The 24,305-nt window shown below is 37.9% G+C and overlaps 1 protein-coding gene across 1 annotated transcript; it reads right to left on the bottom strand.

The window, feature by feature from the left end:
- Positions 1 to 245: 245 nt before the first annotated feature.
- LOC126198759 (cytochrome c oxidase assembly protein COX16 homolog, mitochondrial) lies at positions 246 to 1,082 on the bottom strand. Its single transcript, XM_049935315.1, has 3 exons — positions 885 to 1,082; positions 699 to 813; positions 246 to 506 (listed from the first exon to the last, which is right to left on the bottom strand). The coding sequence occupies exons 1-3, from the start codon at positions 977 to 979 to the stop codon at positions 420 to 422; spliced, it is 297 nt and encodes a 98-aa protein (XP_049791272.1). The 5' UTR covers positions 980 to 1,082; the 3' UTR covers positions 246 to 419.
- Between the last annotated feature and the right edge of the window lie 23,223 nt (positions 1,083 to 24,305).

Genomic DNA, 24,305 nt, shown 5'->3' on the forward strand with positions numbered 1-24,305 from the left:
CTTTCTGGACTTGAATTTACCAACAAAAAGTTTCCCTATTTATTTCAAACAAATGCAATGATTACTGCTGCTATAAATGCCTACATACAAACATTAGTTTGTTCTGAAACTCTCTTATCATAACATCTCCATGGCCCTTTTTTCTTTATCTCTCTCTCTCTCCAGATCAAACCAGTATGGGGAAAATAAATTCACTCTTCGTCTGTACCGGGGCATCTCAGTCAGAAATTAAAACTGCCGTCAAATATTTGTTACTACATTTATTACACAACAACATTCGCTATTTGACAGTGCTGCAGTTACAATGCCAACATTCTTTCTTAAGGAAGTTTATTGTTTCTGCTTCACAATTCTTGCATCACCTGATCTCTACGACCATCATATTGGCAGGGTAACAGTCTCTTGCATCTGCAGATAGTTTATGCTAATTTTTTATCCTTCTTGGGGAGAGTGTCTTCTTCCCACGGCCTTGGACCTCTTATGCTCTGCCAGTTATCAATGTCAATCTGAAAATAAGAATTTCATTTGTATCAAGGTTAACAAAAAACACTGCACTCGCCGTAAATTAGAACAATTTATTAACGATCACTCTTAGAAATACTGTAGGCAACACATTAAATGACGTGTAGTACTCTGTTTACTAAAGAGTGCACTGAATTCAAACAAACAACAAACAAAGTCTTTTAAGTGGTAACCACCTGTTTCAATTTTTCGTATTCGCTTTCTAAAGTCACATCACCAGGTTTCTTCATTTTTATGTTGGCCTTTTCGACTTCTTCAGGTTTTAGGGGCATGAACTTCCTGAATTTGTACCTATAAACAACATAAATGTAACAAACTCTCTTCCTTTTCTTTTGAAAATTTATTACGCTATGATAGCATACCTAACCTCGGAAAATTCTTTTAAACCAAATGATCCAACCACAACCATCGTCACAAACGGTAGTCCATATCGCAGAAATTTGTTTTTCGAACCCATAACTTAAATAACTATCTCTTTTAAGTTTTCATATTCCCCCTTGCCACAAGAAAACCAAAGCTACAACAGCTGGAAGATAGGCATACATTATGCGGCAAATCGCCTTATCTTGGTGCTATATAGCCTTTGGACAAACATATTGTACCAAAGTACTTCATCAAAAGCTAAGTGTTATAACAAACGAAAAATGTTTAACGGTTCATTGTGAACGGTTATTCCATGCTGTTTTTGAAACTCAAGATAGTTGCAAATGTCGTCAAACGGGGTTTCTGTTGGCTGCAACAGGCAATAGACGTAATTTGTTGATGTTGCACATTTTAGCGATTTTGATCGAGATAAATATACGCTGCAGTGTTCTTCTTCGGCACGTAGTGTACAAGTGTGCACAGAACCAGCTAAGTGGATAATCCGTGCTATACGTACGTTTATTTATATATAACAGACGATTCAGGGACTTGCCCTTGTGTGAGACCGCGAGTACAAGATTGTGTGCCAATTTAAAGTTCTAGATTCTCATATTTTACTGTTCGTGTCGCTTCTGCGTAATCTTTCATTGATTGTAGCAAACCCGATTGTATCGTGAAATTTCGAACATTCGCAAGGGCCGCGATAAACTAGTTCTAGTTGTGGGGTTAAAGTAAATTGTACTCTTTTAAAATCTGGAGAACAGTAAGCCTATTCTCGTTCAGAACAATCAGTTTCCATTTTCATTGCACAATTAAGACAGAAATAGGAGTGTGAGACTTTTCGGGTGCTTACAAAACTATATTTTCGTAAGTTACTGGTACGAGTTTTTCTGATACGTAATTTACTTCGTTGCAGATCAGCGTTTTCGGTTCACAATTCAGACAAAGAATACACCACTCCCGAATTTCATTGTATATCAACGCAAATAAACGTGCGTTTTTGAGAATTTTCGGAAGCTGTGCATAATCTACGAGCAGTTTGTAGCAAATCGGCGTATGCGGATTTTTTAACTAACATATTGGGCTACATCTGATTTAGACTTAAAGAGAAGTAACCCTAAATATTATCTGCATTTTTGTAAATTAAGTCTGTTTTCGAGTTTCAGGAAACTAGTAGTTTTTACCACAGGTTTTTGTGTAGCCTTAACAGATATCTTGTTTTGCATATTTGCTTCATTTCTTATAGAAAATCAACAACGTTTTAGCTCAACAGTCTGAAAGACAATCAGTGGACTTAATTTAAGATTAGATTAGATTAGATTAATTTTTCGTTCCATAGTTCCGTGCTGAGGAGATCCTCGTGGATGTGGAACATGTCATTTTTTTTAAGCTAAAATAACAGTACGGAAATACAGAAGCGTCCGATCTTACCCGTCGGCTTTGACCCATGACGTCACAAATACCGCGGAAACGACTATAAACAATTCCAATATGGCGGATATAAAAACATCGCATACGTATTGTAAACACTGAAATACACAAGTTTCACAAAAAGCGTAATGACTGTAACGGGACAAGCGTGGGAAATTAGGGGTTTTTGGGTGCGGAGAAACTAAATATACAGAAATGTAGCCACCGACCGCCATTCAAAACCACGCAAAACAACGAAATAAATCAACATCACAAAACTGACCAAATACCAAAAAACACATTCCTATCCATAATCGGACACTTCCCTTAACCTATATAGCTCAACAGAACCTACCGATCACATCCCCCAATAGAAAACTAAGAAACGAAAGCTTCCCTTACACCTACATACATCGGCACTTATGCAGTTTAGCAGGTACGGAAAAAATTTTTCATTTTTTTTTCAAAATTTGATCATCATGTGTCGTTATGCGGTGGGGGGAGTCTGCAGTGCCCCCCCCCATCCCCCCACAGGCTTCATTAGTGTCAAATCAATATTTTCGAATCATAGGCGGCCGCTGCCGCGGCCGCATTCCAAAAAAAAACTCCCAACCTAACCTCAAGTGGGCTACGCTACAGATCAATATGTTCATCAAATTGCTTCATATTACGTATACATGTTCATTAGTGTCAAATCAATATTTTCGAATCATAGGCGGCCGCTGCCGCGGCCGCGGCCGCATTCCAAAAAAAAAACTCCCAACCTAACCTCAAGTGGGCTACGCTACAGATCAATATGTTCATCAAATTGCTTCATATTACGTATACATGTTCATTAGTGTCAAATCAGTATTTTCGAATCATAGGCGGCCGCTGCCGCGGCCGCATTCCAAAAAAAAACTCCCAACCTAACCTCGTATTCAGGGCTACGCTACAGATCAATGTGTAGGTCCCTTACGTCACGGGTCAAAGCCGACGCGTGAGATCGGATGTTTCCAACCTATACCCAATACACAAAACATACATAAATAACCAAAAAAAAAACGGAACTTACCTCAAAAAAGTTCCAGCTCCACAAACTAGATTGGCCACCACAATCACACACAAATGCACACACGCACGCACGCACGCACACACACACACACACACACACACACACACACACACACATACAAAAACACACACACACACACCAACGAAAAAATACTGAACTAAAATAGAAACCCAACCCACCCAAACGTCAACCCCCTCCCCCACAACTCCAAAATACAACACACAAACACTATACAACAAAATAAACCACCCACCCACCTACCCAGCCCACCCTAACTAACCACTTTCGGTCTATACATTTTACCCACAGCCCTTAAAAAAACCCGAAGAATGCAATAGCCCTCTGGGACACTCTTCCGCCAACAGTACTCATCTAAATGAGACTGAAGGTTGGAAGAGCGCCTCTTCCCCCTCCCAAGAACTGACTTAACCGCTCCCCACATCCCCTCAATTGTGTTAGTGCAAGCCCCAGTATCATAATTCTTAAACTCTAGACTGTGGTTCACTACTAAATGATTAAATCCCCTCTCACCCAACCCCCTATATGAAGAAATCGCATCTGAAACTACTGTGGACCCCGGCTCTACATACTCCTCAATTAACCCCACTAATTCAGGCTTCGACCTCCCCTCCACAACCCTAAAAACACATTCAGTACCCCCACCCCCCTGAACAACAGCCCCCCACACCCAAAGACCAGCCACAGACTTCCCCCTCCCATACTTCCTTTTACCAAACTGCGACTCATCCACCTCCACAAGCACCCCATGCCCACCCAACTTACCCCTGTACTTAATAAATTCGGAACACACCTCACGGCAAAAGGAATACCAGTCTAAAACAGTCCTCTCACTCACACCAGTCTCAAACGCGCAAAAACTCTGTCCGCAACTATAACAAAAATAATACGTAATAAGCACAATCTCACGCATGGCCAATCTAGACTTCTCGAACCAGGTACCACGCCTCACAGAACGCCATACGCCATCTTTCCGGCAACACCACATGTATCCGTCCCTGGTCCGAGAGTCCGGAACTTTAACCAATTTCATAGGTTCACGGCACACACCGCACTTCACGACCTCGGCAATTAAGCCAAATAGCTGAAGAAATTTAATCAGCTCTAAAGCTGTCTCCCCCATCATCGCCCTCAACCGAACACTGTTAAGGCGGTCTTTCATATCCATTCCTGAACAAAAAACCACAACCAAATACACTCAATAACAAACTCACCCGACGTACAGCAATGAGCATTAAATTAACCATTAACTCACTAATAGAAATTCCGCTTCAAATCCAACACCTGAGCAACAGAAAACTGACCCCACCACACGAAACAAACGAAACAAACGAAAACCATGAACACACCACCAGAGAGCACGACAAACAAAAACAAGACATCTACAAACACGCCACAATCGCAAATCAAACTCCGCGCCGTAATGACGTCACACACCACAACACGCTTACGTCACGGGTCAAAGCCGACGGGTAAGATCGGACGCTTCTGTTGACCCAACAGTACTAATAGTATGAGTATATACAGTACATCATTTGTTTCTATTAAAAAAATCATCAATGGAATAGAAGGAGTTGGCCACTAGTAAGTCTTTCAGCCTCCTTTTAAACTGATCTTTATTTGTAACTAAATGTTTTATGTTTGCTGGCAAATGATTTAAGATGAGTGTTCCTGAGTAGTGGACCCCTTTTTGAACTAAAGTAAGTGCTTTTAAGTCCTTGTGCAGATAATTTTTCTTCCTGATATTGTATGTATGAACTGAGCTGTTTGTTAGAAAAAGAGATATATTATTTAGGACAAATTTCATTAAGGAGTAAATATACTGAGAGGCAGTAGTTAGTATACCCAGTTCTTTGAAGAAGTTTCTACAGGACGTCCATGAATTTACTCCACAAATAATATGTGTTACACGCTTTTGGACTCTGAAAACTTTTGTTGCACTTGAAGAGTTACCCCAAAATATTATACCATATGACATTATGGAATGAAAGTAGGCAAAGTATGCAAGCTGTTTCATTTTTATGTCGCCTATGTCTGCTAACACTCGAATGGCAAATACAGATTTGTTAAGGCGTTTCTGCAGTTCTGTGGTGTGTTCCTCCCAACTGAATTTATTACCAAGTTGTAATCTCAGGAATTTAAGACTGTCAACCTCTTCTATCTGCTCTTCTTCATACTTTATGCATATGCTGGGTGGAAACCTCTTACAGGTTCTGAATTGCATATAGTGAGTCTTTTTGAAGTTTAATGTCAGTGAGTTGGCTTTAAACCATTTATTAATATCCATGAAAATATCATTAACAGATCATTCTAGAACTACACTCAACGTACTATTTATTGCAATGCTTGTGTCATCTGCAAACAAAACGAACTCTGCTTCTGGCAGTGTAACTGATGAGAGATCATTAATGTACAGAAGAAAAAACAATGGCCCTAAGATGGATCATTGTGGGACACCACATGTAATTTCTTCCCATTCTGATGATGACTGATGACTTAATTCACTAATCCCTTGCACTGACACCCTTTGTTTCCTGTTAGTGAGGTATGACTTGAACCATTTTGCAGCACTGCCCGTGATACCATAGTATTCTAATTTATTTAAAAGGATTTTGTCGTTCACACAATCGAATGCCTTTGACAAATCACAGAAAATACCTGCTGCTTGTAATTTGTTATTTAATGAATTAAGTACATTTGCACTGTAGGTGTAAATAGCCTTCTCGATATCAGAACCCTTCAGAAATTCAAACTGTGTTCTTGATTATATGTTATTTGTGGTCAGATGGTTGAGAAGCTGCCTGTACATTACTTTCTCTAAAATTTTTGAGAATGCTGGCAAAAGTTAAATCTGTCTGTAGTTTGATGGTATCTCTTTCTCCCCTTTCTTGAATAGAGGCTTAACATCTGCATATGTTAGCCAGTCAGGAAATGTCCCAGTTATAATTGACTGGTTACACAAGTAACTTAGAATTGTACTAAACTCACAAGAACATGCCTTAATTAACTTTGTTGATATTTCATTGTAACCACTAGAATGCTTTGTTTTTAAAGATTTTACTATGGAAGTTATTTCTTTTGGTGGAGTGAGTGACATATTCATGTACCTGAAGCTATTTGTAAAGACTAGTTTCAGATATTCAAGGGCATTATTTACTGATCCTGACAATCCCATTCTATCAGTAATGGATATAAAGTACTTGTTAAATAGATTTGCCACACTATGCAAATCGGTTACTAATGTGTCATCTACCCTTAATGCTATTTGCTCCTGTTCCTTTCTGGTTCTACCAGTCTCTTCTTTCCCTTTATCACATATTGTTTTTATTTTGTTCCCTGACATTGCTATCTTCTTCTCAACTATATTTTACAGTATTCCTTGTATTTAGCTAAATCATCAGCATTGGAGCTATTCTTAGTCGACAGATACATTTTCCTTTTTGTCTTACAGGAAATCTTTATTCCTTGTGTAATCCAAGGTTTTATTATAGACTTCTGTTTAATTTGAGTAACTTTTCAAACATGGTACTGACATTGTTCATGAATGTGTTATATTTTCATTCATGCCATGAGCATTATAAACATCTTTCCAGTTCATATCTCTGAGCGGTTTTCTAAAACACTCAATTTTTAGTTGATTGACTACTCTCCTGTACTCAGATTTAGCAGTCTTGATAATCTGCTTATAATTTACATCTAAAACAAGCAGCTGCATGTCATGATCTGATATTCCATTTATTACAGGTTTTATGATATGATTTTGTTCCTGTGATTTGTCTTTAAAAATGTTATCAATGGCTGTTCTTGAGGATTTGGTGATCCTAGTTGGAAAGTTTACAGTGTGAGTTAGATTGAAAGACAGCATTACTAACTGCAGTAAATGTTTAACGGAAGAAAGCATTAGAAAATCTGTATTAAAGTCACCAGTAATCAAAATTTCTTTGATTCTTCCTGTTAAATAACCCAAAAGAGCTTCTAGATGATTTATGAATAGATTATAATTTCCTGCAGGTGCTTGGTAAATAGTTACTATTATATAGGATCTGTTATGGAACTCTACTTCTGTTGCACATGCTTCTAGATGCTGCTTTAAACAGAATTTATTAATGTCAATGTTCTTGAATTTATAACAGTTTTTAATAAATGTGGCAACTCCTCCTCCATCCATACTTACTCTGCCGAAGTAGGAAGCTAGCTTAAATCCTGCAATGTCTAACATATCCATACCAGTGGTCACTTGATGTTCAGAGAGGCAGATTATGTCAATTTGGTTAGATGAATTCGTTTCATCAATACAAATGAGTAGTTCATCAACTTTATTTCTGAGTCCCGAAATGTTCTGGTGTAATAAAGATAACTGATACTGCATACTAATGGGATTACAACTGCTTTGGCGAAGATGAACTGGCAGTTTCTGATTAATTTCTGTTAAACATTGTTTAAATGGAGGCTGTATGCTAAAATCTGACTCCTGTTCATCTGTTTTCTCAAACTGAGTGTGTCTGCCAATCTCTCTTAAAATTCGTTTTCTTTCCCCCTTCCCCGTCCTAAAAAAGGCATCCCTCTGACACCTGTGACCGCTGGTATTTTACCATTAAAGTTATATGTTCACTGCCTTGTAATACATTGCACCAGACAAAATACAGACGCACTGTGAATGCTGTTCTCAAACACAGGTTGACGTTCGTAAGTAGCTGTAAATCGCTCTGACTACTGTCAAGCACTTGCCAGCTGCTTCGAATCAGTGTGTTGGAAGAACCCCTGAGAGTCGTGTACCTATGATACCTGTACCAGAGGAACCAGTACCTCAAGTACTATCCTCTCCTGTGGATCGTTTCTCCTCTGCAGAAAGTACAGGATCTGTCAGTATCTGTCCACTTGATTGTGAGTGGGATGTCAATGGTAGACCTAGACGTCCTGTGTGGTGTGGAAGGGCTCCAGGGAGGAACCAGGGTGTTGTACAGCTTTCCCTAACCAACAAGTTTGAGGTATTGTCTTTCACTGAAACTGAAACTGAGTCAGTGGACCCATGTCACTGGTTTTGGGGGAACCTGTTTTGTCCAATGTCAAGAGAAGACAACTGCAAAATTAATATGTTAATCGTTGGCAGTTCAGATGTGTGGCAAATGATGGTACCCTTAGGGAAATGGCAGTAAGGAACGGGTAAGAACACCTGGTGCACTCAGTGTGTTTGCCTGGGGACCTCATTTAACATGTTGAAGAGGCTTTCCGGCAGCCATTGAGGGAACAGGGTGCAACCAACTCCAGATTGTGGCACATGTTGAAACAAATGATGCCTGTCGTCTGGGCTCCGAGGTCATGCTTGGGTCACTCCTGTGACTAGCAGAGAAGGTTAACAAGACCAGCCTTGCAGCATTGTCCCCGGAACTGATTGTGGCCCTTGAAGAACCATAGATTTCGAAATCTCTGTGACAAGGTAGGCTGAGACATCCTGGACTTGCGCCATAGAGTTGAGAAATGTAAGGTCCCCCTAAATAGGTCACGTGTGCACTACCCATCAGAGGCTGTTACTCAGGTAGCTCAATGTGTTTGTGGGTTGCACACAAGGGTTTCTTAGATTACGTGATCCTCCATCCAATCCAGATAACGATAGTTGTAGGAAACATGGAAAATCAATGTAAAATCGAAAGAATGATTCCCACAGGTGAGTGTATTAAAATCCTAATGGTAAACTGCCAAAGCATTCGCAACAAAGTGCCAGAGTTTGAATCACCCATGACAAGCAGTGAAGCTCATATATTACTAGATACAGAAAGCTGTTTGAAACCTGAAATTTATAGCAGTGAGATATTCGGGGAAAATTTAAGTGTACATCGAAAGGATAGGCAAATGGGAAGTGCAGGTGGTGTATTCGTCACAGTAGACAGGAAAACTCAAGTCCACTGAGACAGAAAGTGAAGCAGCATGTGAGATTGTTTGGGCAAGATTCAGCACCAGTGCAGGGCATAAAATGATGACTGGATCCTTCCTTTGACCACCAGACTCATCTCCTGATGTAGTCGAAAACTTTAGAGAAAACCTCATTTCACTTGTACATAAGTTTCCTAATCATATTGTAATCAAAAGCGGCGACTTTGATCATCCAACAATTAATTGGCAAAATTATAATTTTGTTATTGGTGGCTGTGACAATACATCCCGTGAAACTTCATTAAATACCTTCTCTGAAAACTACCTAGAACAGATAGTTTGGAACCCCATTCATGATGGAGATATGTTGGATCTGATGGCAACTAATAAACGTGATCTCTTTGAGGATGTCCAGATCAAAACTGGTATCAGTGACCATGAACAGTTGTGGAAACAAGGAGTGCCAAAGTAAAAAGGACAATTAAAATAAGCAGAAAGATATATATGTTCAGTAAACTAGATAAAAATCAGTAGTGTCATATCCCAATGAAGAACTTGAAACTTTCAGCACAGGCAGGAGTATGTAGAGGAACTCAGGCTCAAGTTTAAAGGAATAGTTGACCATGCACTGGATAGACAAGTACCCAGTAGAACAGTTTATAATGGGAAGGAATCCCCATGGTATACACAATCACTGCAAAGATACTTCTAAACAAACAGATATTACTACATAATATGTGCAAAACAAAGTGCAGGGCATTAGATAGATAGATGCTGATGAAACGTGTTTGGCAGTCAAGGGAGCAATGCATGATACCTTCAATGACTACCTTAGCAGAATATTGTCAAGAGATCTTTCACAGAACCCAAACAAATTCTTGTCATAAGTAAAGGTTGTGAATGGAACCAAAGTTAGTGTCCAGTCTCTAGCAAACAAGAACTGAAAGTGAGAGAAGCAAAACAAAAGCTGAATGCTTAACTCCATTTTCAACTGTTCCTTTACAAAGAAAAACCCAGGAGAGTTGCCTGAATTTCATCCTTATACCACTGAAAAGATGAATGAAATAAGTATTAGTGTCAGTGATGTTGAGAAACAGCTGAAATTGTTAAAATTGAACAAAGCTCCAGACCCTAATGGAATCCCTATCAGATTCTATACTGAATTTGCGGCTGAGTTAGCTCCTCTTCTAATTATAATCTATAGTAGATCCTTGGAACAAAAAACTGCACCCAGTTCACAGGTCAAGAAGGGTAGTAGAAGTGATCCACAAAACTATCATTCAATATCCTTGATATCGATTTGCTGTTGAATCTTAGAACATACTCTGAGCTCAAACGTAATGAGGTATCATGAACAGAATGACCTTCTCAAGGCCAACCAGCATGGATTTCCAAAACTTTAGATCATGTGAGACCCAACTCGCAGTTTTCTCACATGATGTACTGAAAGCTTTGGATCAAGGCAACCAGGTAGATGCAGTATTTCGTTATTTCTGAAAATTATTTGACTCAGTACAAGACCTACACTTATTGTCAGAAGTATGATCATATGGGGTATCAAGTGAAATTGGTGATTGGATTGAGGACTTTTTGGTAGGGAGGACAAAGCATGCTATCTTGGATGGAGAGCCATTGCCAGATGTAGAAATAACTTCAGGTGTGTCCATGGGAAGTGTATTGGGATTCTTGCTGTTCATGTTGTATGTTAATGACGTTGCAGACAATATTGATAGTAAAATCAGACTCTTTACAGACGATGCAATTCTCTATAATGAAGTACTTGTACTGTCTGACAGACATTGCATAAATTTTTAGTCAGATCTAATGTAAAATTTTGCACTTGACAAGATGAAAAAAACATATTATCCTATGACTATAATGTCAATCAGTCACTGATAGAATTGGCAAACTAATACAAATACCTGGGTGTAACACTTTGTAGGGATATGAAATGAAATGATCACATATATTCAGTCATGGGTAAAGCAGATGGTAGACTTTGATTAATTGGTATAATATTGAGGAAGTGCAATTAATCAACAAAAGAGATTGCTTACAAATTACTCATGTGACTGGTTCTGGAATATTGCTGAAGAGTATGGGACCCATAACAGATAGGACTAACAGGGGATGTTTAATATATATAGAGAAGGGCAGCCCTAATGGCCACAGGTCTGTTTAATCTGTGGGAGTATGTTGTACAGACAATGAAGAACTGAACTGGAAGACTCTTGAAGATAGATGTGAACTATCCTGAGAAAGTCTATTAATAAATTTTCAAGAACTGGGCTTAAATGGTGACTCTAGAAATATACAAAAACCCCGTATGCATCACTCACATAGGGATCGTGAGAATAAGATTAGAATAATTACTATGCACAGAGGCATTCAAACAGTCATTCATCCTGCACTCCACACGTGAATGGAACAGGAAGGAACCCTAATAACTTGTATAATGGGATATACCCTCTGCCACGCACCTCACAGTAAAGATATAGATGTAGGTTATTTGGGTTGAAGTCCAAATGGGGGCAATGTGAACCAATACATTGGAACATCTTTGACATGAATTGCATCAGTGAGAACTGCCATAACACAACAGGTGACTGCAACAGAATGTTTACTTGTAAGATATACATTTTTCCAGGAAACATCAAGTTGGGGGCGTAACTGCGGTTGGATTTATGTGCTGCACCTGTTTTTCTCGAAAAATATACATAAAAACTTTGTGTGCATTAGCTGAGGCAATGAAATTATAAAGCTGAGAATATCGTAATTTCATAATCCCAATTTTCAACAACATCAAATGATTTGTATTTTGCATTGCTGCCAACCTAAGAAGGTAATATTTATTTAAGATATAAATTGTAATTTTGAGTATACTTTGGACAGTTGGCCAAATTACACATCCTGTGATAGGTATCCACAAAATTAAATACAGTTAATAGTTTTAATTACGTTTCAGACCAAATAACGTGCCAAGTCAGTACAATAGGCGGTTTGGAGGCCGAAAATACCATGATTTTTCAGATGAGAACCTGCAACTCGCTTGAGATGTGAAGAAGAAAGAAATGTTAATAAGGAAAGCCCATAAGACGTATGGTGTGTCTAAGAGTACAATTGTTGGTAGAATAAGTTGGCAAAAAACACCAAAATACTTATATATGAGTGTCTGTGTATTTGATCAACAGATGATGAGGAAAGGTTGACAGATTCTTTACTGCTGACTGCAGACTAGGGTTTCCCTTTGATTTAGTTTGATGTGTCACTGATTGTCGAAAGATCTTGAAAAAATTAGTGCGCAACAACGAAGATATAAAAACACAGACCTGGTGCTGACTGCATGAAATCATTTCTGAAGAGACAACTTGATCAAATGAAAGTGAGATGTAGAGAGAACACCAAGTGATCAAGGATCAATAACAAACTACTTTAAAACATTAGAGGTGACACTAAATGATGTACACACTGACGCTATTATGAATTATGACCAGACCAATTTGTGTGAAGAACCAGGAAGGAAGAATGTTATTATTTGACAGGACTACAAACATCCAGAACGGTTCGTAGACTCCTCCAACTCAAACACATCACCAACGCGTGCTGGAACAGCTAGTGGACATTCACTACCCCCTTACATTGTTTATAAGGCAGATCACCTATATCAAACATGGGTGGAAGTAGATCTTAGGGAGCTAGACACAAAAGATCCAAGTTTTGAAAATTGGTTCTGTACCTTAGCTTTACCATATCTGAAATCCTTAGGAGATGGACGAAAGGCTGTTATTGGTGACAGTCTCCCAAGTCATATTTCTATAAGGGTGATACAAGACTGTGAGAAGAACAATATCAAAGTTGTTCTACTGGCACCCAGTGCAACACATCTGTGTAAGCCGTTAGACCTAGCATTCTTCAGACCTTTCAAAGTTGAATGGAGAAATGTACTTGATAAATAGAAATACAAACATGACAGAACAACTTCTGACACCTTCCAAATTGTGCGGAGAAGTGTTTATGTCGTTTGGGTGATCAAGCAGGTAAGAATTTAATAAGAGGATTTCAGGCAAGTGGAATCACGCCTCTTGATGTACAACAAGTGTTGGGAAGGATACCAAAAAGAACTATTGAAGAGAGTCACCAGAAAGCAAGACTGGAAAAAAATGTTGCGTGAGACTCAGACTTCTGAAAATGGTGTACTGAAAAAGCTACAGAGGCTTCAGCCCACTGCAGGTCAAAGCATTTCAAAACAAATGCTTGCAGATCTGAAGAACAACAGGAGCAAAGGTGTCAATACCAAGGAGCACAGAATTACTGACTCCAGTGAAGCGAAAGGGGGGCAGCTCCAGTTTAGTTCTGCCTGATACCCAAAAACAGAAGCAATGTAACAATGATGACTCAGAGTCCAAAGCTGATAATTAATCATTCTTAGTTCATGATACAAGTGATGAACTGGACTTTGATAATTTTGATGCATCAGATGAAGCTTGTGACACAAAGTTTTGGGAACCCATTGCAAATGATGATAACAAAAATTTTGAGGAGCACTCTGGAAACGTCCAGCCAAGTGTTAGTCATTTTGTAATGATTAAACTCATGTATGATGAAGGCACTAAGAAGCTAAAGGAAAATTTTTTGAAGAGAAAATGCTTTCAATAGAAACGGATAGAACCCATTAGTGCAAATTTCTTCATAGCTACCAAGAAAAGGAAACAAATATATTTGTATTTCCTACAGCTGATGACACAGACACTTTTAAGACACATCAGTTAATGAAGGTTATTGTACAAATTAACTAATGAGTATGGGTAGATATATATTCAATGTGCCTGGTCATATTTGAATTGTGGTGTCACCGCTAGACACCACACTTGCTAGGTGGTAGCTTAAATCGGCCGCGGTCCATTAGTACATGTCGGACCCGCGTGTCGCCACTGTCAGGATCGCAGACCGAGCGCCACCACAAGGCAGGTCTCGAGAGACGTACTAGCACTCGCCCCAGTTGTACGACGACTTTGCTAGCGACTACACTGACGAAGCCTTTCTCTCATTTGCCGAGAGACAGTTAGAATAGCCTTCAGCTAAGTCCATGGCTACGACCTAGCAAGGCGCCATTAGTTACTTCATGAATCTAAAGAGTCTCACTTGTATCATCAAGAATGCTGTATACCAAAGGACGATATAAAAGTTAAGTGTTCTAGTAACTACGTTCTTTTCTTTATCACATTCATCACGTATCCTGTTCCAGACTTCGCGCCAGTCGGCATGTCTGTACGTGTGCCCTTTCGGCTACCCGTCTCTGTGGACTGGCTGCCTTGTCAGTCCACTACATGAATCAAATGAGATATTCTGTATTTAGTTGTATTTTGTAATAAAGATGAGATAAATGCATTAGTTTGGCAATTAACTAATGATTTCTCTTATTGGTTGTTTCTGCCATGTACCAAATAACCTAAAAAATAGTTTAACTTGGAACTCAGATATGAAAACATAGGATTACTATTGAGATTAAGTTACTCTCTCAAGTTTCCCATCTGAAGGGTAACTTGTGACAGTGAGAACAATGATCGTTTCAGGCATAAGCAAAAGATAAACATTCATTTCATGATGAAGACTAACTACAACATATGGACACTGGAGTTTATTCACAATCAATGTGTCTGTGATGCTCAATTTCTAAACTGTGCAGTAATTTGAAAGGTGAAACTGTGCCAAGTAGTCCCATTTGACGGTACATGGCGCCAAAACTATTTAACAGGTTATCAGCATAGGGACACAATTTGTCGCTGAGTGTGTCTAAATGCATTTTGCAACGCATTTCAAATAACAGCAACCACACTGGTTGTCACATCACATCGTGGCACAGCCAGTGTTTCTCATGTAGAAAGTTTTGACAGCTTACATCATCTGTTGGATTGATCACGTGATCCCAAAGCTCATTTCCTTCCAATACACAGCATGCACACAACTTCATATTTCATTTCATTTTGGTTTTCACAGTTGATATCAGTTGTTTGTTATTATTTGTTTTAAATTGTTTCCTTTCATTATTTCTATTTATAATTTTATGGTGAATGACAAAAGATTAATTGAAGCAGTGAGGCAGCAGTCTGAATTGCACAAAATTGTCTTCTACTACATTTATGAAGTGGATTTTTGTGCATACTGGTACCATATTTAATATTTTAAAATTAAATGCATTGCAATATGGGCGCAACTTGAAGTGAAAAAAGTACTGTCGATAGATTCAGATTGATTAGTAAGTGGAATTCATTTGTATATTATCAGGCATGTGTAACATTTCTTGAAGAAATGGACTGAAACCTTCAGGCATTGCAACAGTGGCAAAATGCCTTTTTGTGAAGTTTGAATCAAGTGATGTATTACAGTTGTTTGTTTAAGTACGTGTTTGTGGCAGGCTTATTTATTGTTAGGTAGCTCTCTGAATTGTGTGTGAACAGTTCTGCAAGCATCAGTGGTAAATATTTATGTAGTTTCTATGGCTAACCCCAGTGAAAATAAGGCGCTTGTGAACCAGTAAAAGCCAAATATAAGACGTAAAATAAACCCATAAATTTTGAAGGGAAAGGTATTGATGGAGACGTGACTACTGCACAAATATTTACACTGGACTCGTAACAAAACTTAACCTTAAACAAATAAATTTGTTATGAGATGTGATAGCAGCTCGTAACATTGTTCCTATTAGTACTTTTTGAGTGCAATTTCATGTTACAAATGAAAGAACTGGTGCTTTGACTTTATAAAATATTTATAAGATGAAAATTCCACTTCCTTGTGCTCCTTGTATAGTGACTGAAATTCCCTTCTACACCATATAATGACATTTTTCCGACCATTACTCGTTTTGGCGTTCTTTTGCAATTCTGTCTTACTTCTTTAATATACAAGCCATCTCTGCAAGTGGCAAACCATTTGAACCTGATTTCATTTTCGTATAAATATGGAATCCAGCATCCACATATATATACTACCACATTATGTATGTCAACTTCATGCATAAAAGCAATTGAAAATCAAATGAAACATCCTGGCAGATTGAAATTGTGTGGAGGCCCGAGACTCAAACTCAGGACCTTTGCCTTTCACAGGCAAGTGCTCTACGAACTGAGCTACCCGTGCACGACTCACAACCCCTCCTCACAGCCTTAACTTCCGCCAGAACCTCGTCTCCTACCTTCCAAACTTCACAGAAACTCTTCTGCAAAACTTGCAGAACTAGCACTCCTGGAAGAAAGGATATTGCAGAGACATGGCTTTGCCAAATCCTGGGTGATGTTTCCAGAATGAGATTTTCGCTCTGCAGCAGAGAGTGCACTGATACGAAACCACCTGGCAGATTAAAACTGTGTGCCCGACTGAGGACTCTGAGGATGGGTCGTGATTCATGCTTGGATAGCTCACTTGGTAGAGCACTTGCCCACGAAAGGCAAAGGTCTGGAGTTCGAGTCTCTGTCTGGCACACAGTTTTAATCTGCCAGGAAGTTTCATAGCAGTGAAAATCTCATTATGGAAACATTCCCCTGGCTGTGGCAAAGCCATGTCTCCACAATATCCTTTCACCCAGGAGTGCTAGTTCTGCTCTTGCAGGAGTGTTTCTGTGGAGTTTGGAAGGTAGTAGACGAGGTACTGGCGGAGGTAAGGCTGTGAGGACGGGTTGTGAGACGTGATTGTAGAGCACTTGGCCGTGAAAGGCAAAGGTCCTGATTTCGAGTCTCAGTGTGGCACACACTTTTAATCTGCCAGGAAGTTTCATATCTGCGAACACTCCACTGCAGGGTGAAAATATCATTCAACTGAAAATCATCTTGCAAAGATTGAAGTTCTCACGAAAAACGTTTGAGGAGAGTCATCCAAGTTGAGATGATTTGGCCCATATTGACTTGAAATGCTGTGATGTGACTGACAGTGTGAATACATCTTGACATGACTGTGCTGTGACATGATAATGCTGTGATAGCCATTGTGAGTTGCCGTTACAAACGCCACATAGAAGTGATTTTGAGATAAGGCTTTTTATACAATGAAAGAGTACGAAACTTGTCCGAAAGTTGATTTAAAAGGGGCCTCGCATGTTCAGTAATATTATCAGATGATCAACCTATTAACCATAAAGCATATAAAATTAAATGATGTAATAGTTCCTTCTTTTTTAAAGGCCAGTTCACATTGGCTGTCGTGTCACATCACTGTGTGTCCTATCAAAACATGCTTCAATTCACATCACATCATGACACTGGCAAGGTTTCTTGGGAAGACAGTTTTGACAGCTGACATCATCTATTCGTTGTAGATCATGTGATCCCAGACTCATTTTCTTCTGATACACAGCCATTGGCATGTAGTGAAACAGCCTACTCTTGCCATATAGAATTCATATACTTTCCATTGCGTGTCAGCCTATTCCTCTGTAACTAGCTATGACATCACGAATGTTGCACAATACCTTAAAAATAAAGTAAATAATCTGAAAAGTTGATAGCATGTCAGGAGTGATGCTAAAATGATAATGTGTTAAGTTTCAGTTTAGTAGCTTTAACAGTTTTCGAAATTTGGATATTTTACATAAAAAATCATTGGCGCAACAGGAAGGAGCTAGAAACTTCAAAATTTATATTCAGATTTCTTTTTCATTGAAATTTAATGGAAACAGCATGCTGGATCTCACAAAGTAATATTTTGCTTGAAATTCATGATTTTCTGTTTTTGTGTCCTAACAGTACGAAAGCAAGATAGATTAAGTAAGTGATTAGATAAAGCTAGGATGTTTAAATTTAGGTAGAATGGAGATACGCTATAATAACAAAGATGTGAGAAGTTTCAAAAAGGTAGCTATAAAACTATACCTGTAGCGTCTCTCCAAAGCGCAAGGTCAGAGCTCATCTATTGTGTGCAGTACAGCTAAAATAATTCTCTCGCCAAAAGTATTTAACCTAGCCACATTAGAATTTTATTATAGATACTTACCTGTGTGCTGATTGCACAATTAAATCGAAAGCTTCATTGGCCTTCAGCGAATGAAGCAATTAATTATGTAATAACTTGAAGTGTTGTTCTGCTAGGCTCGGCGGCTGGTCCGGAAGGCAAATTTTGTCGGCTGCGCCTTCAGCGGTCCGCACTGTGGCTGTATAAATAAGAGCGTGTGAGCTAGAGTAAGGCTCCAGTTCTCTTCTAGATTCGTATCAGCGCGCACTCCGTGTCAGAAGGTGTGTTGCGTTTGTGCAGTTGCAAGGAACAGCCTATGATGCCGTATTATGTAACACGGTATGCACATAACAATGAGTTCGCATTGCGGTTATGTGTCAATAGCGGCACAACTTTAGTGATTTATTCTCAGTTTGCATATGTCGTATTTTCATGTGTCGCCGCAGAACAGACTTTCTACCATTACTAGCGTGGCGTTTGATGAGTATTAACATCAAATATTGGCGAGCATTCACTTTGAACATTTACATCGATAACGATTATTGAACAGTTTCGTTATCTAGGGATAATAGGATCCGTGCAATAGACTCTGAACAGCTCTGATAGTACAATAGCTGATATGGGTAATCATTTGTCTGGAATTTTACGCTTTATCGTTTTCAGAATATAGTGAAAATTGTTTTATAGTAAACTGCATTTTCTATGAATCCCAGACATCATCCTAAGTCCTCAGATTAATGAACTTCAATAATTAATGACTTAAATTCTCCATCAGAGTGGGCACAGTGAACTTTAATTGCAGGTATCACGTTTTGCTAATCGCTTTCTGGTTGCCAACATTGCAGTTAGAGACCATGTGTTGAGAATGGCAACAAATAATAGAAATAATTCTTTATTATCCACCCACCGCCCCACAGGCAGATCTCCATAATTTGTTTTGTCATGGTTTTCATGGTTGATATGAGCTGTTTGTTGGTTGTTTTTGTTATAAATTGTTTTGTTTTGTTAAAATTCGTAATAAATGACGAAATATTAATAGAAGCAGTGAGGCAGCAGTCTAAATTGTACAACATGAACATAATAAATTACTTGTCCTCTATTACATTTATAAAGTGGGTTTTTATACTTAGTGATACCAAATGTAATATTTTACGATGAAATGCATTGCAGTATGGCTGTAAGACAAAGTGAAAAAAGATCGACTGGTAAGTGGAATTTATGTGAATGTCATCAGGCGTTTTAAGTGTTTCACAAAGAAATTGACTAAAATCTTCAGACACTGCAACAGAGGAAAAATGACGTTTTTAAAAGTATATGTTGAGTAATGTATTAGAGTTGCTTGTTTAAATATGTGTTTGAGGCAGGCTTATTTGTTGTTAAGTAGCTGTCTGGAATGTGTGTCAAACAGTTTGGCAAGCATAACTGATCAATATTTATATGGTTTCATTAGTTAATCCCAGTACAAATAAGGCATTTGAAGTATTAAAAGCCAAATACAAGATGTAAAGGAAGCCCATAGATCTTGAGGGCAAAGGTACTGAGGAAGATAAGTCTGTAGCACAAAAAATTACACTGGACTGGCAGCTGAACTTAACCTTAAACAAACCAGTTTTTGATGGGACGTGATGGCAGCTCATAACACTGTTTGTTTTATTAACTCTGTGGGCTGTTTGATGTAACAAATGAAAAAGCTGGTGCTTTGCCTTTCCAACTATAAAATTCAGATTTTGCTTCCTTGAGCTCCTGGTATGGTGTTTAAAAGTCCCTTTCTGTACCATGTAATGACTTTGTCAGACCCACCCCCTTTCTTTGGATCATTTTGCACTTCGGTCTTCCTTCTCTACTATACAAGTTATATCTGCAAACTACAAACAATATGAGTCCAATAAATGCTTTTTTCGTAAAAATATGGATTCTAGCATCATGTATATAAGCTACTGCATTGTGTATGTGCACCTGACGCATAAAAACAGTTTACACCCAAGCAAATTGAGGTTGTGAACTTGAAATGCCTCGACGTGATGGACAGTGTGAATACACCTTGATGTGGTGGTGCTGAGATATGACGGTGCCATGACAGCCAGTGTGAATTGGCTTTAACTTGTACTTTTACTATCATGACAACATGTGTTCATGTAAATGTATGATAATCTATGTAATAAAGTAATCCTTGATAACTGTTTCGATATCCAGCAAGCCACAATCAATTGTTGAAAACAGACAATAGAAAGGTTTTAGAGAAGAACCTCTTTCACATTTTACCCACTCTCACCTGTTATGTAGGAGGAGACAGTTGTAGATATGTGTAATAAACTTGTATTGTTGTCAACTATAGACCAAAACTTAAATTGCGCTCATTTAGAATTTTTTGGTAATAGTGGGCCTATCTTCACCAAAAAGCAATTCCTGATTCAACTGTGTAATCTGTGACACATAGGTTTGTGTTTGAAAATTTCCATATGCTTACAAAAGCATATTTTTGATAATTTTCGTCACTTACGAGTGTTGCGAATATCTTATTTCGTAGGATATCAGTGTTTGTGATTTATAATTACTGCCAAAGAGTACTTCACCTTGAATTCCAGTGCACACCAGCTTGAATAAACGTATTTTTTTGGGAATCTTCGAAAGTTGCAATTGTTAGCATAAGCTATTTCGTAGTAACTCGCTGTTTGTGATTTAGTTGCTGTAGCACATATTTTAACGAACACGTCGTGTTAAATCTAGTTTTCCCTTCCAAGAAGAGTGTATATTATTTACATTTATCATAAATTAACACTCTTTTCATACTTGTTAGTGATTATAACTTCAAAAAGTTTTTGGGAACTAGTAATATTTACATAAGTTTCTCAGCTGCCTTAATAGAAATGTCGTTTTGTGTACTAACTACTTCAGTTCTTACATGGAATAAATAAAATTTTTAGCTCCACAGAAGAAAAGAAACTCAGCAGTCCTGGTTTAAACAAACTAAGTAAAATGTTCTTTGGCTTTCAGCGATGTCAAATGGCTAAAATGGCACAGCCACCTACTGTTTATGTCCACTCATGATTCATAATGGTGGTACACCCTTCCACCTCATCATATCTATCATTGGTTCACCATCATACAAACTGGCAAAGTTCTTAGCCAACGTCCTCGCTGTGTATTTGGACCACTATATACATCACATTAATATAGGAACTTCTACAGTTAGCCTACAAAGGATGGAGTCCATCAGACCAGAAAACTCTCTTATTAGGCACCATAATCAGTGAAAGGTCCCGAGGACATGTAACACTGAAGTTCATACAGATCTAAAATTTCTTCATCGAAACATTCCATCAATAAAAAGATAAAATAAACCAATTTGGACTGTACAGTTATTTGCATCACAGAACTCTGGTGGATAGATACAGAAATCCAAATAAAACATTTAAGATGGAAGTCTCTCTTGTACAAATTCCTTTAATCGAGGCAGATTATATATATCAAATAGGGAACCCCTAAACTCAGCCATAATGTTACCAGAGTTAGCGATAAGAGACAATTGAAATATCAAGTACTGACCTAACAGATTTTGGGATTTATAAAAAAATGTTATTCTTTGTGTTTACTGACAACGTAGTGAGCGACAGATACTTTTTTTAACAGCAGCAGTCTCAATACCATTCTTCACAATTTTTGTATGTAAATGTCAGCAACTGGTCATGTTGTTACAAATATAGATAGGGAACACTGTGTTGTATATGTAAAAGATCTTTAACTCTCTTCTATTTTTGCCAGTTAATAAAAGTAAAAGCTGCATTGGATTAGCACAGCAAACTGCAGATATACAAAAGATCTCTTTCAAATTCCAAAATTCAAGACTTATTAATGGTATTATCAGACCAAAGGTGGGATGAAGTGCACACAGATAACAATGTAGATGCAAAATTATCTAAATTCTGTACAATATTTAAACTAAACTTTGAGCAGTCATTACCCAAAATCAAAAATATTCATATGAACAGCAATGCCCAACAAGAACAAGTGGATAACAGCAGATATTAAGAACCACATGGAGCCCACCATACATATTAAGAAATCCTCCCAGACTATTAAATATCTCTGTTCCATTAAAAAAGAATCCAGAAAAAAATTAGTGAGCCAGAGTTCTTAAACTATTATTCAAGATGCAAGAAGATTTGCAGGAAAGTGTTGCATGCCAGAAAAAGTCAGCAAATGAGAAAATAATACTAAATGCTGAGTATAAAAGGAAAGCTGCCTATAAGGCTTGAAACAAGGAACATAGAAACAGAAACAATAGCTAATGTGTAAAAGACAGGCATAGGTTGATAAATAATCCACAGAGACTATGCAAATATCTGGAATGAATATTTTTCAGGTATAGAACTGAAACTACAACAGTTATTCCTAAAATCAAACACTGTTCCAGTAAAAAATTGTGTCTCAAGTACAATGATGCTATTAAGTACCACAAAGCATGAAACCAGGAAAAAAGTAAAAAATAAGAAGACAGCAGTAGTAGATAAAGAGCTTATCTTTGTACTTAAAGAATTCATAGATAATATACAAGCCCATTAACTAACTTCATAAATGAATCTTTCAGCTCTGCTGAGGCAATATGGAATGTAGTGAAAAGAGAAACTGGACAACCAGCTACAGAACAAGACATCATCACTATGGAACTGAATGGAAGGGCTGAAATGGTGAATCACAGACAGCAAATGTATTTAAGAATCATGTCTTAAATGTAGGAGAGATTATAGGTAGAAATAGTTCAAGAGAGAAAGCACAGCAGTATGTTGCAAAAGTAACTCCTATAAAACTCAGTCAAATGAATGCATCACCAACTTCTCCTTCTGAAATTAAGAAAATTATATATTCTCTTAAAAATAAGAGCTTATCTGGCTTTGATGATATTTTCAATACAATAATACAGATTTTTTGCCACATAATAAGCTCAGTCATATCAGAAATACGCAGTGCACCACAAACACAAGGTATTTTACCAGAGGAAGTGAAATATGCCATTAATAAACTTCTCTTTAAGAATGGTGATAAGAGAGATGTCAACAACTACCAACCTGTTTCAATGCTGACATCATTTTCCAAAATGTTTGAGAATGTGATGTATTCCAGAATAATACTTCACCTTAGCAACGATAATATCCTCACCAACTCACAATTTGCGTTTCAGAAGGGTTGTTCTACTGAGAATGCTATTTACACGTTCAATCACCAGATTTTACAAGCATTAAATAAAAAATAGTGCCAATTGGTATTTTGGACGACCTATCTAAGGCATTTGACTGTGTGAATAACAGCAGTCTCTTAGATAAATTGAAGTTTTATGGGACTGATGATACAGCCAACCAATGGATAATGTCATATCTAACCAAAAGAATGCAGAAACTTGCACACACCACCAGTATAGTCGGGGGACATAATTCTGGGTTGGGAGAAATCCCGTATAGGGCTCCCTAAGGCTCAGTCTGAGGTCCACTATTATTTCTCACATATGTAAATGAACTTCTGTCTAACATACAACAAGCACAGTTAGTTCTTTTATCAAATGATGCTAGTATTGTAATCAATCCAAGCATACATACAGAAACAGAGGAAACGGTAAACAAAGTTCTTCAAAATATTGTTGCCTGTTTTTTTTTTAGAATGGTCTCACTCTCAATTTTAAAAAGTCAACATATTCACTTCTACACATCTAGGGGTACTACACCAATGATAAGTATCATGCATGGTAAGGAAATAATAAACAGGGTAGAAACTTCCAAATTCTTAGGTGTCCATACTGGTGAGAATTTAAATTTGAAGAAGTGCATTTTGGGACTGCTAAAAGAAACTAGTTCAGCCAGATTTGCACTTAGAATCATTGCAAATCTTGGGGAGAGGCAAATCAGTGAGTTGACATATTTTGCATATTTTCATTCAGTAATGTCATATGGAATAATATTCTGGGGTAACTTATCATTAAGGAAGAAAGTCTTTGTTGGACAAAAATGTGTGGTGTAAAAATAATATGTGGTCCTCACCAACGATCATATTGTAGACAGCTGCTTAAGGAGTTGGACATTCTGACTACTGCTTCACAGTATATTTATTCCCTCGTGCAGTTTGTTGTAAATAA

The sequence above is a fragment of the Schistocerca nitens genome, chromosome 8, assembly GCF_023898315.1.
Source record: "Schistocerca nitens isolate TAMUIC-IGC-003100 chromosome 8, iqSchNite1.1, whole genome shotgun sequence".
Lineage (NCBI taxonomy): Eukaryota > Metazoa > Arthropoda > Insecta > Orthoptera > Acrididae > Schistocerca > Schistocerca nitens.